Source organism: Manduca sexta, chromosome 7 (assembly GCF_014839805.1).
Source record: "Manduca sexta isolate Smith_Timp_Sample1 chromosome 7, JHU_Msex_v1.0, whole genome shotgun sequence".
Taxonomy (NCBI): domain Eukaryota; kingdom Metazoa; phylum Arthropoda; class Insecta; order Lepidoptera; family Sphingidae; genus Manduca; species Manduca sexta.
Window position 1 is genome coordinate 965,953 of NC_051121.1, and position 15,673 is coordinate 981,625.

The 15,673-nt window shown below is 32.6% G+C and overlaps 3 protein-coding genes and 3 long non-coding RNA genes across 9 annotated transcripts; 3 read left to right on the top strand and 3 right to left on the bottom strand.

Moving 5' to 3' along the window:
* The first annotated feature begins 2,746 nt into the window (after positions 1–2,746).
* LOC115447410 (AP-1 complex subunit mu-1) lies at positions 2,747–4,950 on the top strand. Its single transcript, XM_030174440.2, has 2 exons — positions 2,747–2,952; positions 3,110–4,950. The coding sequence occupies exon 2, from the start codon at positions 3,118–3,120 to the stop codon at positions 4,384–4,386; it is 1,269 nt and encodes a 422-aa protein (XP_030030300.1). The 5' UTR covers positions 2,747–2,952; positions 3,110–3,117; the 3' UTR covers positions 4,387–4,950.
* A 420-nt stretch (positions 4,951–5,370) lies between these two features.
* On the bottom strand, positions 5,371–8,040 carry LOC115447411. The gene is made up of 3 exons (XM_030174441.2): positions 7,072–8,040; positions 6,553–6,690; positions 5,371–6,012 (listed from the first exon to the last, which is right to left on the bottom strand). The coding sequence occupies exons 1-3, from the start codon at positions 7,297–7,299 to the stop codon at positions 5,653–5,655; spliced, it is 726 nt and encodes a 241-aa protein (XP_030030301.2). The 5' UTR covers positions 7,300–8,040; the 3' UTR covers positions 5,371–5,652.
* A 111-nt stretch (positions 8,041–8,151) lies between these two features.
* Positions 8,152–11,101, top strand: LOC119193803. Its single transcript, XR_005114051.1, has 3 exons — positions 8,152–8,323; positions 8,773–9,430; positions 10,566–11,101. It is a non-coding gene; the product is annotated as an uncharacterized LOC119193803 (long non-coding RNA).
* On the bottom strand, positions 9,009–10,296 carry LOC119193804. Its single transcript, XR_005114052.1, has 2 exons — positions 9,863–10,296; positions 9,009–9,423 (listed from the first exon to the last, which is right to left on the bottom strand). It is a non-coding gene; the product is annotated as an uncharacterized LOC119193804 (long non-coding RNA).
* A 774-nt stretch (positions 11,102–11,875) lies between the features above and the next one.
* LOC119193801 lies at positions 11,876–13,990 on the top strand. 4 transcript variants are annotated; one of them, XM_037447529.1, is made up of 4 exons: positions 11,876–12,334; positions 12,419–12,577; positions 12,737–12,860; positions 13,217–13,990. In XM_037447529.1, the coding sequence occupies exons 1-4, from the start codon at positions 12,294–12,296 to the stop codon at positions 13,343–13,345; spliced, it is 453 nt and encodes a 150-aa protein (XP_037303426.1). In that variant the 5' UTR covers positions 11,876–12,293; the 3' UTR covers positions 13,346–13,990. The 4 variants fall into 4 exon arrangements, 2 of the variants coding, with proteins under 2 accessions (XP_037303426.1, XP_037303427.1); XR_005114049.1 differs by having other exon boundaries at positions 11,878–12,334; positions 12,419–12,657; XM_037447530.1 differs by having other exon boundaries at positions 11,881–12,334; positions 12,737–12,978.
* LOC119193802 lies at positions 13,862–15,644 on the bottom strand. Its single transcript, XR_005114050.1, has 2 exons — positions 15,011–15,644; positions 13,862–14,921 (listed from the first exon to the last, which is right to left on the bottom strand). It is a non-coding gene; the product is annotated as an uncharacterized LOC119193802 (long non-coding RNA).
* Positions 15,645–15,673: the final 29 nt, after the last annotated feature.

Genomic DNA, 15,673 nt, shown 5'->3' on the forward strand with positions numbered 1-15,673 from the left:
ATCTGACCAGGGCTACCAACTCCCAAAAATATTTATCCCTAACGATAAGAAAAAAAATCTTAAAATCGCAGACGTCTTTTCTTTCTTACTTTTCTAAAATATATTTGAGTATAAAAAATATAATTGTAGCTGATGGTAAGCATGTCATGAGTGTTACAGCATTTCAAAACAAACAAGAAACCAGATATGTCCAGTTTTAATCACATTGTCAGAGAAATAGTCACAACAGAGTGTAATAGGGGACCGGACAAATTTTCAGAAGGTGTTTTAAATTGATCATTGTGGATATAAATAGCCAAGAAAAATAGTATTTTGCACAAATAAAGCTTAAAAAGTACATAAAACCATGCCTAAATGTTAAATAGCTATAATTCCCGCGCAAACGCTACATTATGTCATTTCGTCTCGTGTGACGTCATACGTGGATAAAGCAACTTGACAAGTCTTGTCATTTGAACAGTGATTCAATAATGCCAGATTAGGAATATTTACCCTAGATTTAGGGTAAAACTGAATCAGCAGGGTATTTTTATGGTTATTTTTGGGGTAATTCTACGAGTTAAGGTATTAAAGCTATTGTTTCACGGTATTGTAATAAATATTGAGCTTAGAGAAAGATGTTTCCTACAAAAATTGTAGGCCATGAAACAATTAAGTATAATTTTTTATCCAATACAATTTTCGTGTACAGCTAGTTGTTCCTAATAAAATGAGATAATTAAATTAATAATTATTGAAGTGGAAGTGAAGAAAGAAGTGGCGTCTGCATAGATAACGATATAGAAAAAAAAGTACCGAATTATTTATGATTGGTGGGTAAAATTTTAAATTCCAAATAATCCTGGGGTAAAGAGAAATTATGATTTGGCAACACTGCATAGACCGTGTTAATCTCAGGTTACTGTGTAACAACCAGAATTCTATATAAATAAATATTCTATTCCATATCATGTGGCAGCTAAAACATAAATAAATACATCTCATAACCATAACCTCCCTGGGTGTACAAATGATTTAATTAATTGAAATATTCATCGATTTATTTTAAACCGAAACACTATTTTTTATTTACTTACATCAAAGTGATCCTCACAGAACTAAATCGGTGAGTCTGCAGACATTCCGACGTAGGTTCGTCTTGCTAACTGTAACCACTTTATTAGTATATCTGTTTTTCGTGGTACATCAATAAATAATTTGTTTGGTAAAGATATAGAAGTATTATTACATTCAGGTAAGACGCACCAACAATATTTTTTGCGGTCCATTATGATTAACGATTAAACAATCTGTAAACGTTAAGCTGGAAGATAGTAACAACGTCCCGTATAAAGTAATATTAATTATTAGAGCAGTTCTGTGACAAAAAACACATTTAAAGTATTAAAATAACACAACGCGGTATGACATCCAGATGACGTCTGTTTGTTTACATTTTACCCACGTGTGACGTCATGCGCCGTGATTGGTGTTTCATTTGCCGTAAAGAATAGACTAAAAATACTATAATTATTGTATTTTATTTATTGATTTAAAAATACAAATCACAACTCTTTTACAAAAACAAATATGAGATAATATTTTTAATATTACAAACTTTACTTTAAACTGAATTTCAGATTTTTTGGTAATACCTGTCCGGTCCCCTATTGATATTTTTTTAAAATTTATGATGTCCTATTTCTAAAGTGAAATTGACAACATTTGCATTTTATTATCATATTATAATCATTCTTATTATATGTTATATTCATTTTATAACAACTTTTCTTTGGGGGTTCAGGGCGAATTAAATTGGAAAAGCCGTGATTTACGACTAACATTTTATTATTACCACATAATCATTATTACATACAGCTCCACGATATAAGCGAAAATACATTTAAGTATTATAAACGGTATCGTGACGGAGCTCGGGTGATGCGTGTGCACGTGTGGCGAGGGCTGGCAACGGACTGGCAACGCGTCCCCGAGCCGCTACGTGGCTTGCTATTGGCCGAGCAGTAACGCGAGGCCATAGGTAAAACGGTTCGTGCCTGCGCGCTGATCGTTCGGCGCGTTTTAAAATTCGGACACGTTATAATTTTTATTATATACATATAATGAAAAAAGCTCCTAATAATATCCCAAAAATATTTCGCCCCTAAAAAATCTCGTATACTACTTAATTATCCCACGATATTTAGGGGGATTATCTCTAAGTTGGAAGCCCTTGATCGGATATTTATCTATTTGAACGTGAGCCGAGGATGTAGACAAAAGATCAAACAATCGATATTTATCTCCGAGTCATGAATTTTGCAACTGATTTACAACAGGATAAGGTATAGATATTTATTAAATGTAAGTAAATTGTTATAACGTAATCATAATAAAATTATTTAAACACTTATCATAGCTCTTTATTGTAAATTTTACTTTTTTTTTATTTTCTACTTTTTTTATAACTTCGCGTCGTGTAGGAATGTGAAAACTTTTGAACAATGTGTAAGGTAAGCATCTGTTTTACAGATTCTGAATGCTGTGTTTGAATTCATAATGCAATTCCGGAGTAAGCCCCTATACACCAGCCAAATTACAAGTTCTAGTGTTGTCAAGCGATTGTTTCTTTCGTAGAATATTACTTCAAAAAACATTATAATATTACTTATTCTATGCGATTTTTCACCATTAGGAATTATCGGGTAAATGAAGTTCTAAAGGTAATTTTTAAAACTTATAGGCTACAATGTTTGTATGATTATCACGTTTTTCTCCGATAAATGGAAAATTAGGGTCTTTTTTGTTGCCCACTTGCTTACAAGATTGGGCGACTTTAGGAAGTTGGACGACTATCCATATGGCAACACTGTCGACATCGAAAATTTTGACATCTCAATTTTGGTGACAATTTCACACGTATGTTTGTCCAAGATAATGTAGATAATTTTACATAAAAACCTAATTTCACAAGTAAGTACAGCAATATTGTTCTATAATTCCATATACCTTTAATTTATTACCTAAGTCTCAGTTTAAAATTCCAGTATTTGTGCCATAAAGTTGACCATTTATAAACAAGTTTTGTGGTCGCGATTAAACTCATAATGTTGTAATTTTGTCATTTCAGCGTTAAAGATGTCTTCTTCGGCGATTTACATCCTAGATGTAAAAGGCAAAGTCCTTATTTCAAGGAATTACCGGGGCGATGTCGACATGGGTGTCATAGACAAGTTCATGCCTCTACTCATGGAGAAAGAAGAGGAAGGTATGCTCACTCCACTATTGCAGACCAGCGAATGCACATTCTCTTACATCAAAACGAACAATCTTTACATCGTTTCAACTACTAAGAAAAACGCTAACATTGCATTGGTATTTGTTTTTCTTTACAAAATTGTTGAAGTCATGACTGAGTACTTCAAAGAACTGGAAGAGGAGAGTATCCGTGACAATTTCGTTGTCATTTACGAGCTCCTCGACGAACTCATCGACTTTGGATACCCACAGACCACCGATAGTAAGATCCTTCAAGAATATATCACTCAGGAGGGACACAAACTAGAAATGCAGCCTAGAATACCTATGGCTGTAACAAATGCGGTGTCTTGGAGATCTGAAGGCATCAAGTACAGGAAAAACGAAGTATTCCTAGATGTTATAGAGTCTGTCAATTTGTTAGCTAACTCAAACGGAAATGTCTTGAGGAGTGAAATTGTTGGAGCTATTAAAATGAGAGTGTATCTCTCTGGTATGCCAGAATTGAGACTTGGTTTAAATGATAAAGTACTGTTCGAGAGTACTGGCAGAGGGAAGTCCAAGTCTGTTGAATTAGAAGACGTAAAGTTCCATCAGTGCGTCAGGTTGTCAAGATTTGAAAATGACAGGACCATCTCTTTCATACCTCCAGATGGAGAGTTTGAGTTGATGTCCTACAGACTGAACACTCATGTGAAACCATTAATTTGGATTGAATCCGTCATTGAACGTCATGCGCACTCTCGAGTGGAGTATATGATAAAAGCCAAGTCTCAGTTCAAAAGACGTTCCACAGCAAATAATGTTGAGATCATAATTCCAGTACCCGCTGATGCTGACTCACCCAAATTCAAAACTACTATTGGCAGTGTAAAATATACTCCAGAGCAGAATGCCATAACTTGGTCAATTAAATCATTCCCAGGAGGTAAGGAGTACTTAATGCGTGCTCACTTCGGTCTACCCTCCGTTGAATGTGAGGAGGTGGATGGAAAGCCCCCTATTCAAGTTAAATTCGAAATTCCATACTTTACCACTTCTGGTATACAAGTGAGGTACCTGAAGATTATTGAGAAGAGTGGCTACCAAGCGTTGCCGTGGGTTAGGTATATAACCCAGAACGGAGACTATCAGCTAAGAACTAACTAAGCGTTCACCACATTCCATTGAGGGCTATACAGCAGAAGTACTATTTGTTACTGTATGCAACATAATTTACTAATATTATACTATGTATTTTTCAGTTTTGCCACACCCATAATTTTAAATAGTCTGTTTACAGGAAATGTATACTGTCCTAGTTCTCACATATACATACAATAAAAACCCTGCCCCACAGTAGTGTGCTAAGTTGTTTGCCAGCTATACATATCTTAAATATAATTACTGTGCAAAATTCGGCATTGGTTCAATAGGTTTCGGTGGGCATTCCACATTAATGAGTCAATGTGTTAATCAGTTAGTCAGGCCTATTATTTGTAAATTTGTATAAATTTAATATGTTATATTTACCAATTATTATATTCTTTTTACACCTTCTGCTGTACGTCTTCACTTATACATTAAGATGCACATATTTTTAATTTGATTGCGTTATGTTATGTATTATGGTATTAAGTAGAGCAAGATAGTATTATTTATACAGTTATGACAAATTAATATCCATCATGTGAAGTAAAATGTAATTAAATAAATAATCTACTTAAACATTAATGAAATGGCTTTTTACTAGTCCCTAAACACATGATTGCTATTTATATGGGATTCAGTGTTAACACTAAATATATTTTGTAATAAAGCATTATTTTAGTAACCATTTATGTGCTTTATATCAAAAACTATTTGTTCTAGGTTGAAAGACTTGTTTTTTCTTTGTTCTGGCATGGCAAAAGGTTGCCTACAGTATGCAAGCACTCTTATTCCAGTTTATATTACATTGTAGCCGGTGTAATTAGTACCTAATATGTATTGCCATGAGGTACTTTGTAATAGCAATTGTTTGGTTTTTTGGTAGTTTGCATGGCTACTGTTTATGAAGAGCTGTGTTGTTGACCAAAAGGTATATGTCTGGTCTATTCCATGACATGTAGTAAGTTAAACAAAGATTTTTACACAGTTTCAAAACAATGTTAGTATATATTTTAACATTTTATTAATAATCAATATTCCTTATTATACCTATATTTTTTTATTTACATTTTCTAGGATTCACATTTAACAGCAACTTTGGAGAAACCACAAGAGATAACAAAGCAATGTGCTATGTGGAAATCAACAGCTTTTAGCTGAACGGAATGTTATCTAAAAGCTGTTGTTTTCTGTTCCCTTGTGCTAACATATATTTCATCTAACAGACATCTCTGCAAAGCTGTACTTATGTAAGTAACACAATCATCCTTCACTTTAGCAGTAATGTCAAATGTAATCCGGAGAAGGAGTCTTTAAATGTGAATAATTACTATGAGTAGAAATATCTTTAGAAATCTCTATTTTAGAGTCAATACTGAGTTTTCTAGTTCTACCTAGAAAAATTATTTCAGAAATTAATTTCTCTGCCACATGCCTTTGGAACTTGGATACTTGTGTTAACTGTTCCCCTACATACAATCCAAATGGATTGTGTTTTACATCCTCCTGTTGCAATAATAACTTAGCTGTGTCATATAATTTTAGTTTTTTCTTTTCCAATAAACCTATACCTCCAGGACTTTTTATTTGTTTAGTAGCAAACCTTGTTTTTGGTCTTACTATTGATGGTTCGTTCTCTTGGGATTCCTGAAAAACATTGACATTGATTATTACATTTCCAGGAAAAAAAAAAGAATGATTTTATAGCTTAAGGGAATCTCTACCACTCGTAAAAGTATAAGAATAATCTGTAAAAGGTTAGCAACTTATAGAGAATTGAATGTTAAGTGGTGATAAGTTTTTATTATTTTGCTTTCAACTGTGATCAACTTACAAAATGCACTTATATAATAAAGAAAAGCAATGACCACCCCTATTTTTTTTCATGTTATTTCTTTGCTTCAACAAATTTTTCAAACAAACTAGGCATCTACTGGGTAGGTGACGCCATCTTGCTTATGTTTAAATGTCAGTTGTTGAGCAATAATATTATTTAATTACATTGTATCTAATGTAATTATTGCTCATAATGCATTTATCTCAGAATGTACAGCACAATTAATCACCATGCAATGCTTTGTCATTCAAAGTTCTGAATGGAGTTGCTTCTGTTTATGGGCAGTTGAGCCATGGGACAAGGAGATTGCTTGTGGTATTGTGCAGCAAAATAAAGTAAGTTTTACTTACTTCATCACTATTAAGAGTATCAATTCCGCTAGTGCATTGTTCTTCATTGTTATCAATGAACTTTAGAAGATTGAAGTACCACAAATTAGGTGTATAGGTACTACTAGACTTTGGAGACATTTGCTTTGATAGTTTCATCTGCAAAGTTTACAAATATAGGATACATTTAGTGAACATGTTAGGGTGTAGCTAGTAATTGTCCAGGTGGAGGGGGAACTTTGTATTAAAAGAAACACTTCTGTATACTTGCAGATTTGATAATCTTGGTAATTTCAAAAATTTATAGTAGTAGCCTCAAAATCTTATGAGTAGGTATGCAGGCACAAACCACCCAGACCCCTTCTAAACATGTAGATTTTTTGCCATACACTTCTACATTAAACATACTTATACACATAAGATTATAATGTTATATCCATACCCACTTACTAACTGTAATTTTTAATAACTGGGGTTTCCAAGCCTGTCCATAGTTAACACAATGCAAAACTATTAAATTTATTGCATGTTTTAACATACCCTTCTCACTTCCCTTCTGTACCCATGTCGCAAAGAATCTATCCTTTTTCTTGCTGTCATAATTGTTGCTTTAGGTTCCAATTCCCTTAGTTTTCCCGCCAACAGTCCCCATGCTTGGTACCTTTTTTTTTTGTTTTTATAATATTCGGACTCCACATCCCACAGGCACGTAAGATCTTTATAGAGTTGCAAAAACTCCGTCAATATTTGACGTTCTCGTTTCGCCATCTCAACTGTTGTTTACAAACAGTACTGTACAAAGCGTATAGGTATTTATTTTTATTCTAATCTACTGTAGTTTCTTCTCAGTCGTTGGTGGATGACAGTAGTGTGAAATAATGATGAAAAGTGAAAACAATATTTACTTATCTCCCGGTCGGAGAGAAACAGGTTATTCGAATAAAGAATAAATTGACCAGCCCATGATTTCGAATTGGTTTGAACTTCTAGGGTTAAAATCAGAGAATTGCAAGCACTAGGTTACTGCAACTGAATTGTATGCCAAACTTGAATAAGGTCATCAAGTAACATAGCTGCTACTTATAGTTTTAAACTAATAGTAAGTTTAAGGCGGATCCGTTCATGGCTCCGCCGCAATTTTTTCGCTAGATGGCATTGAAGTCACAAAAAGTCACATTTTTTATAATTACGTCCAAAATACTTTGTTTCTAGAAAATTTTTTGCTATATGCTAGAGGTATATACTATGCTACAATTTATCTATATATTTATTTTGCTTCATCATAACGAATATCTGAGAATAGTACCGTTTAAGTTAGCTGAAGCAGAAAGATCGGTATTTCGTGTACATATACGCACGCACACATATCGAAAGTAATTTTTATATAGGACCACTAGATGGTACTAATGCAGAAAACATATTTCAAGGTCTCGAAAAATTGAACGTAATCTCTCGTATCGCATCTTTGTTGGTGCATATTTATAATGGATGACGAAAAATTGGGAATAAATAAATTAAAATACTGTATTTTATAGCTTGGCAAAAAGTGTAGAAATGGAACTAATCCTTTATTTTACCTGGCAACATTATCACATTTTTGACGTTTGTGAAGTTTTATAAATAGTGTCGGTGTTGTCTTTTATTAAAATTTTGCAATAAGAACAAGAAGATACTATTCGCGATACAAAATGAATAAGCCGCGAATAATAAGGTTCGCGAGAGAAATTATATATAATACTTTTACCGACCATGTCTAGCTGAACAAGAAGCAAAAACAATTCTATCGGATCTGGTAAGTGGAAGTTTATTTTGTTAATAATTTAAGTGTACTTTATAAGTTTTGATGAGTCTGGAGTGATTTTTACTACTTGCTCTAAGTATTTTTCTATATCTTGCAATATATTATCAAGCCCGTAGGTAATGTTTACATTCATATGACAAAATTAGTTTAAAGATTGTCCACGTCATCTTGAGATACTTGCATCAATAATTAGTAATTACTAATTGAGGTGTAGTGTAGGTAGGTAGGTAGAGGTAGAGTGGTAAGGGTTCCACCTTACTACTGTGATTTAAATCTCATTGAGCTTATATGGGGCATAGCAAAACAGAAGCAGCTCATATTGTATAAAATATTAATGTTATAATAATGAAATGATTCATTCAAAGTACAGGTTTAATAATAATTTACAATTTAATATTCATTTATTATCCAAATCAAAAGTAATTATTTGTTTGTTAAAGGAAGCATATGTGAGTGCGTTTCAAGACATAACCGAAGATGATTGGAAAATCTCATGTCAACATGTAAGAAAAATTTAAAATGACTATTACAAGAGAGAACATACCCTGTAAGAGGACATTGAAAGAATTATAATAAATCTTAAAGATGACAGTAGTAGTTCTTCAGAATCACAGGATGACTGTCCAGCCAGCTCCAGTCATGAAAATATGGACATTGATTTTACTGAAATACAATATTTGGAAGAAAGTTTTTGGTTTTATTTGTTTTTAAGTAAAATGCCACAATTCTGAAATGATTTCTCAAACTTAAAACATGACATACTCTAATTAAATTTGAATACAATGGCAAATGATTTACCAGTTTATAGTTTTATATTTTTATTATAGATAACAAATCACATTTGTCTGGCTAATTTTACAAAAGTAACACTATGTACAAATTATATTATAAATTACGAATGGAAAGAGTAGTAAATTTTTCCTCTTCTCATAGTTGCCAAATACATGCGGTGGCCGAATCTGAAAATCATCAGCCATGGAACTAGGCTGACCATTGCTCTACGTACAATAATTTATTGCACAGTAGTTCTTCAGTAACCTTGGTTTCAAAATATTTCATCCATAGTGTGGAAGCTTTGTATTAGCTAAAATCTGAAATGTGAGTAGTAATATAGTATATGTTTATCCACATTACATTATCAATTCAAGTTCAATGTTTAGTCGGCCAAGTAAAAGGTGAATTACAATATTGACATATAGCAAGTTATCATGATAATTAGCATAGCATAGTAGTAGTTCACACCACCAGGTATTAATGATTACAAATACAAAACATTTATGTGAAGCATTAATTGTATCTGAACATTCCTTTTTTATTCTACTTCAATGTGTGGTGGGACCAGCAGTCTTTACCAAGAATGTTACACTAATAATTTAGTTGAGATTTTATGACACCAATCATATTTGAGGCATTCAAAATCCTATCACCCATAAATGGTAACAAAACCTTGGAATCTCCGGCCTCATGATAATACAACTAACACTATGCCAAGGAGATAAAGGTCTATGGATATTGGATACAATAAATTACCTTGTGCACTGGTGTCAATTTTTTATTTAGTTCCCATGTTGTACTTTTTTCTTTCACATTAGCAAACACAGAAGAATCTCCATCTCTAATAAAATTTAAATAATGGAGACTATGCATTTCTTCACTCTTGAAATTTTTTATTTTAGATTCCATTGCCGTAAACGGCTCTGTAATTTTTACAGCAACTAGGTCTGTTTAAATCTATTCTTTTCAATTCATAATATTGTCCTATTGTGAAACAGTATTTATTTTTGAAACCAATAAATAGGCTTTTTTGTTATTGCTGATAATTCAAGCCTGGAAAGAAAATTGTCATGAGATAGTATGCTAATGTAAAGGCATGAGTAATCTAATAAATAATAATTCCTATATTGTGTATGGAACTTCCATTCCTAATGATGAATCTAAGTTGTGACCATATAACCTTTTTAACTAGCCCCTTACATATAAACAGTAATATATAGAGTAGCATCCAATATATACCTTTTACACTGGCAATAAATCTATCTTAGTCACCAGGTTTCTTTATTTCCGCAGTCAATTATTTGTCCCATGTATTGTCGTTTTTCAATTGCAAGAAATATAATACCAGCCATATTTGGCGAGTCCACAAAGATTATCATATGAGCCACTCGCGTGTAATATCTGCAAGCTGTTATGATTGCCCACATAAAGCATATTATGTTTGTGTTATCCCTTTCAGAACAATGGTGCCAAATTTCATCACACATGCTGCATTAAAATGTGGAAACACTATGAAAACCCTTTTGTTTTTCACTGGCATATTGAATTTGGAAACAATAACCCGAGTATGTTTTGGCACATTAAATGCCCACTGAAGTTCGTGCTTCGAGTCCACAATCAGTTATCCAATTACCAATTGCAGATTGTTACTAGAAATCATTTCCACAGGTAGTAGATAGGCATCGGTATCCGGTTGGGATCAATTGGTTAGTTCTGGTTCCAACGCAGCTTCAGTTGTGCTAGCACTGACGGTGCATGACGGAGCTTCATACAGATATTTTGGTATAGCACGTGTATACGTGTACATCAAAGGTGTACATACACCGAGACCACCATTATGTTGTCTTGTATCGAATCCTAAAGGCTGAACTAAACTCCTTGCAAATGTGATAACAAAAATTAGCGTCGTCGATAAATTCAAACAAAACATGAAACAGAAAATCATAAGTATTGATGGACTAAACACAAATTCGACCTCACACCCACCACATAAGGTTGTTTTTAATCGCGAGTAACGTCATGTTTTTGTAAAAGCCTTGAATGCAATGGCCGTCACAAGTCACGGAGGTGGTTGTAATGTACTGTTCTTATAATGAAAAAGCGGCTATTCAATTTGGCCGTATATAATACGACCGTCGAGTGAAATTTTATTTTATTTGATTTATTGTTGTAAAACAGACTTTGGTATGAGGTATTTATATAAAAAAATATCTTCCTGAGTTACGCTACGGCGATTGGAATTTAAGTTTTACAAATGAAATATTTATTAATAATAGATGATTACTGTATAAAATCGAAACAAACATAGACTAATATATAATACTGGAAGATACAAACACTGAAATGAAAAATACAATTAAATATATCGGTAATATGATTATATAAACTTCTGTCAACAGAATTAATTGCTGATATGTTAACTCCTGTCGTCCAATTATTCTTTATTTAATTGAAAGCTCCATAGATGTTATTTTTATTATGTATTGTTTATTTTTTTATCTTTGAAATATTGTCTATTTACGTATTTTATCGCGGTGATATATATTATTATTTTCTCCCAATATAAGTACATATAGCATTAGGGAGAAAATAATAATATAAATCACCACGATAAAATCCGTAAATAGTTTTATTTGAAAAGTTACTGTATAAAATACGATTTTAAAGCACCTATCCCGAGGGAGAAGTTAATAAATAGAAACAAAATCATAACTTTTATTGAAAAACTATATATTATATTCTTTTATCGATCGTCACATTTACAAATTACATTATATTAAATACAGGTAAAATTCTCAGGCGATCTTATTTATAATTTTAAATCTAAAATTTTGCACAGGCAAAACCGCGTGCAATAGTAGTGACATTAACGTAATGTGATGAAACTTACTTTTTACCTTAGACCCAACAGGGTATTGAGCTGGCAACGTCCCATAGGTTCACTTCACGACCTTGACGACGGTCAATAGGAAGAGCGGCAACGTCGGTTGTAATATGTCAAATCATAAATAAGGCTTCTATCAAATACTCATAACAATGGAGGTACACGAGTGTACTTTGTTTACCGTTGTTTACTTTTCTTGACGTAAGTGAAGACGCTATTTCAAGAAATTTGAAGTGCTAATTCATTAAAATATGTACGCTTTCATGACTGTGCCTCAACTTAAAGTTGAGGTTCGTAAAAGAAATGCGTCAATTGCCGGAAAAAAAGGCTAATTTGATAGAAAGGTAAATACTATAATATTTAGGTTATAATTCGCTTATATGCCTTATTTTCTTGTTCTCGGACCTCAGTTCTTGTTTTTGTTATAGATTGCAATCTAATGACCGGAATAAAAATTTTGGTGTTGACTGCGAGATCCAAGAGGAGATCGCATATCTGAGTCCAGCCACTGATACTTTCAGAGACATAATTGCGGACACTTCTTTACCAATGATTACGAGACAAGCAATACAGGAATATTTTGAAAGTTATGTACCCATATGTAATGATTATAATCTTAGGCAGTTGTTTACAAAGATGACAGTGTAAATTTTATGTATTTAAATTGGTATACCTACACTCATATATCATGATATCTTGATAACATTATATTATATTTTCTTACTACATTATTGTTTTTTTTGCAGATATAATACTCAGCATAAAGGACAACTCCTGTACGAATTTCGACATCTTGTGACTGCCCGCTATTCCACAGATGGCATTTATACCCACTTGCGAGGACAATGTAAAGCCAGTATGAAAAAAATGGTATACTTTGTGGATATAAAATTAAGTAAAGATGGAGTAATTGAAGAATGCCATTGCGATTGTGCTGCAGGCAGTGGTACTCAAGCATGTTGCAAACATGTCTCTGTATTGTTGGATGGTACACAAAAAAAATATTAAATTGCATCTGTCAAGTACTCAAAAATTAATGACATTCAATAGACCCAAGAAAGTATTTTATAATTCACCCATTGCAGTTCAAAATTTACCCAACAAGAGATTGACATCTTGTACTTATAACACACTAAAAGATACTTACTGATATTATGGACAGTTATGCTGATTATGTGAAAATTTTAGTAATGGGATATGATGAAAGCTCAATACCTTTATTACAGACATGTGAACCCGCAAATCCACATGGCATTGAATGGGATCGTTACACCTATGTAGATAGGACTCCAATAGATATTTTACTAGAGAAGCTATTATTAAAAATATTATATCTGAACAAATTCAGGAAGTGAGAAGAATACAAGAGCCCAAAGTGATTCCTCTGAGTGGCATGAAAGATCATGCAGGATTACTGCCAGTATGTTTCATTTAGTGTGCCACAGTAAAGCATATAAGTACCAAAAATATATGTAATCGATATGATTTTGGCCCCTAAAGCTGTGCAGACTATGTTAGTTGTGCATAGTAAAATCCAAGAAACTATTTCCATTGCCAAATATGATAGAGATTATGGACTAAAAATAAAAAAGTGGATTCATTATATCATTTGAATATCCTTTTCTGGCTGTTTCTCCAGACGGTATATTGGGTAAAGATACTATTGTTGAGGTTAAGTGTCCATATGCTGCTAGATATTATAAAATAACCTCTGTGACTGTGCCTTACTTAAAAATACTTAATGGAGAATTACATTTAAAAAGCAGCATCCATATTATGCCCAAATCCAAGGCCAACTTTATTGTTCGGGGGACGCAATATTGCAATTTTATTGTTTACACATTTGAGGATATGAAAATAATATTCATTAATAGAGATGACTCATTTATTAATGGCATGTTGACAAATTTGTTAAACTTTTATGTACATAATTTAGAACCAGAAATGTAAATAAGTATGTGTATAAGAACTATTTACAATTAATAAATAAATTGAAATAATTACATCTTTTTATCTAATATCTTTCACAATATAGTAATAGTATAATTCCTGAAATTGTAGATGTTTAGCACATAAAACATAAAAAAAGATTTTGCTCACTATTGGGATATAGTTATGGTCTAATTCATTTTTAAATTTTGTTTGTCTTTGTTAATCCTATTATTCTTTCTATATGAACTCCTTTGTTTGCAAGCTCCCTATCTTTTATTACATTAAGACCAGGCAACTGAAATTTTTCTTTTAAGAAACTGGGAATCCTAATGGTCACATTTTTGTCTGATGAAATATATATTGTATCATAAATCCTCTGTCAGTCAGTATACTACTACCACTTTCACATTTTGCTAAAAGGTCACTTTGTTCCACTGCCTACTGATCACTTATCAATCCTGCAAATGCTTGAGAACAATATAACAGCAAGCTACCAGGTATTGCACCAACTAATAAATTAGAATTAGAATCACTGCTAAGAATAATCACATTGCTGCCATAATATTTTATTTTGTGAACCACTGGACTAAGAGCTGAGTAGACTAAATTCAATTTTTTATATGATTCAAAACCTGTGTAAAACTTAATAGTGGCATTATCATCTTTATATCTATTCATAAACCCATATTTGTGTTCTTGATCAACTTGAGTGCCCTTAGATATAAATTCATGCATAATATATGTACATCCTACTGCACTGTTGTCTTCTGTTTTGACTGCTTCTTCATGATCAACTTCCAGTAAATTGTCTCTGTCACTTATTAGGTTAACTTTGCTACTTGATGGTTGTGAATCATCTACATTTGTTACTCGACTGACTTCTTCGTTCAATACGTTGTTGATGTGCCACAGCAGCTGGATTTTCTGGTTTTATCTTCGTTAAGAAGAACACAGATAGCACAGCTGTCTTTTTAAGAAATTTTGCAAGGAGCTCATAACCTGAAATCATAAAAACAAAAATAATTAGCACGAAGTAATTAAAATTAATGGAAATAGGTAAATCACATAGAAATTCTATAGTGACTCACCTGTATAATTGATTTTCCCGTAATAATCTTTTTCTGTAAAATGCGCAACACACAATCGTGCTGTGCTACTAGCTTCGAAGTTTTTATACGTAACGCAGATTCCCATTGCTTTCTACGTTTACTTTCCTTTGGAAATAAATGTATTCCTCTGTTTTACAATTTAACGCACTGCATTGAGGCATTTGGAACAAAAGTATATTATATTCATAAACACTCAGTGATACGTCATACGATTTGACGTTTGTTTTGTCAAGCCAAGGTACAGTGCGCCCTCTGTCGTGATAAAAAGTTAGTGATTCTCCTCATTTCTATTTTCTATTTTTCCCATTACAAAATTATTTAAAAGGCATATCATATTTGATGTGTTTTTAAATGATTCATGTATATTCTACTACGATATATCCAATTTGAAAAGAATAAATAACGCCATCTCACGGTTATTTTGCTGCGACAGCGTTAATCATTTATATATAGTTCTCATTTGTGCCGGTATACTCAGTCAGCCGTCACTCACACTAACAATACGTACTTGTCAAATTTGATGAAATTTTAAAGGCCGAAATATCCATGATTATTAATTATTTTTACGTTTTTCTTTCAACTGCGAGAACTAATCACTAACTAGACGTGAATTTAAATTCTTTACTTGCCAATACTTGTTTA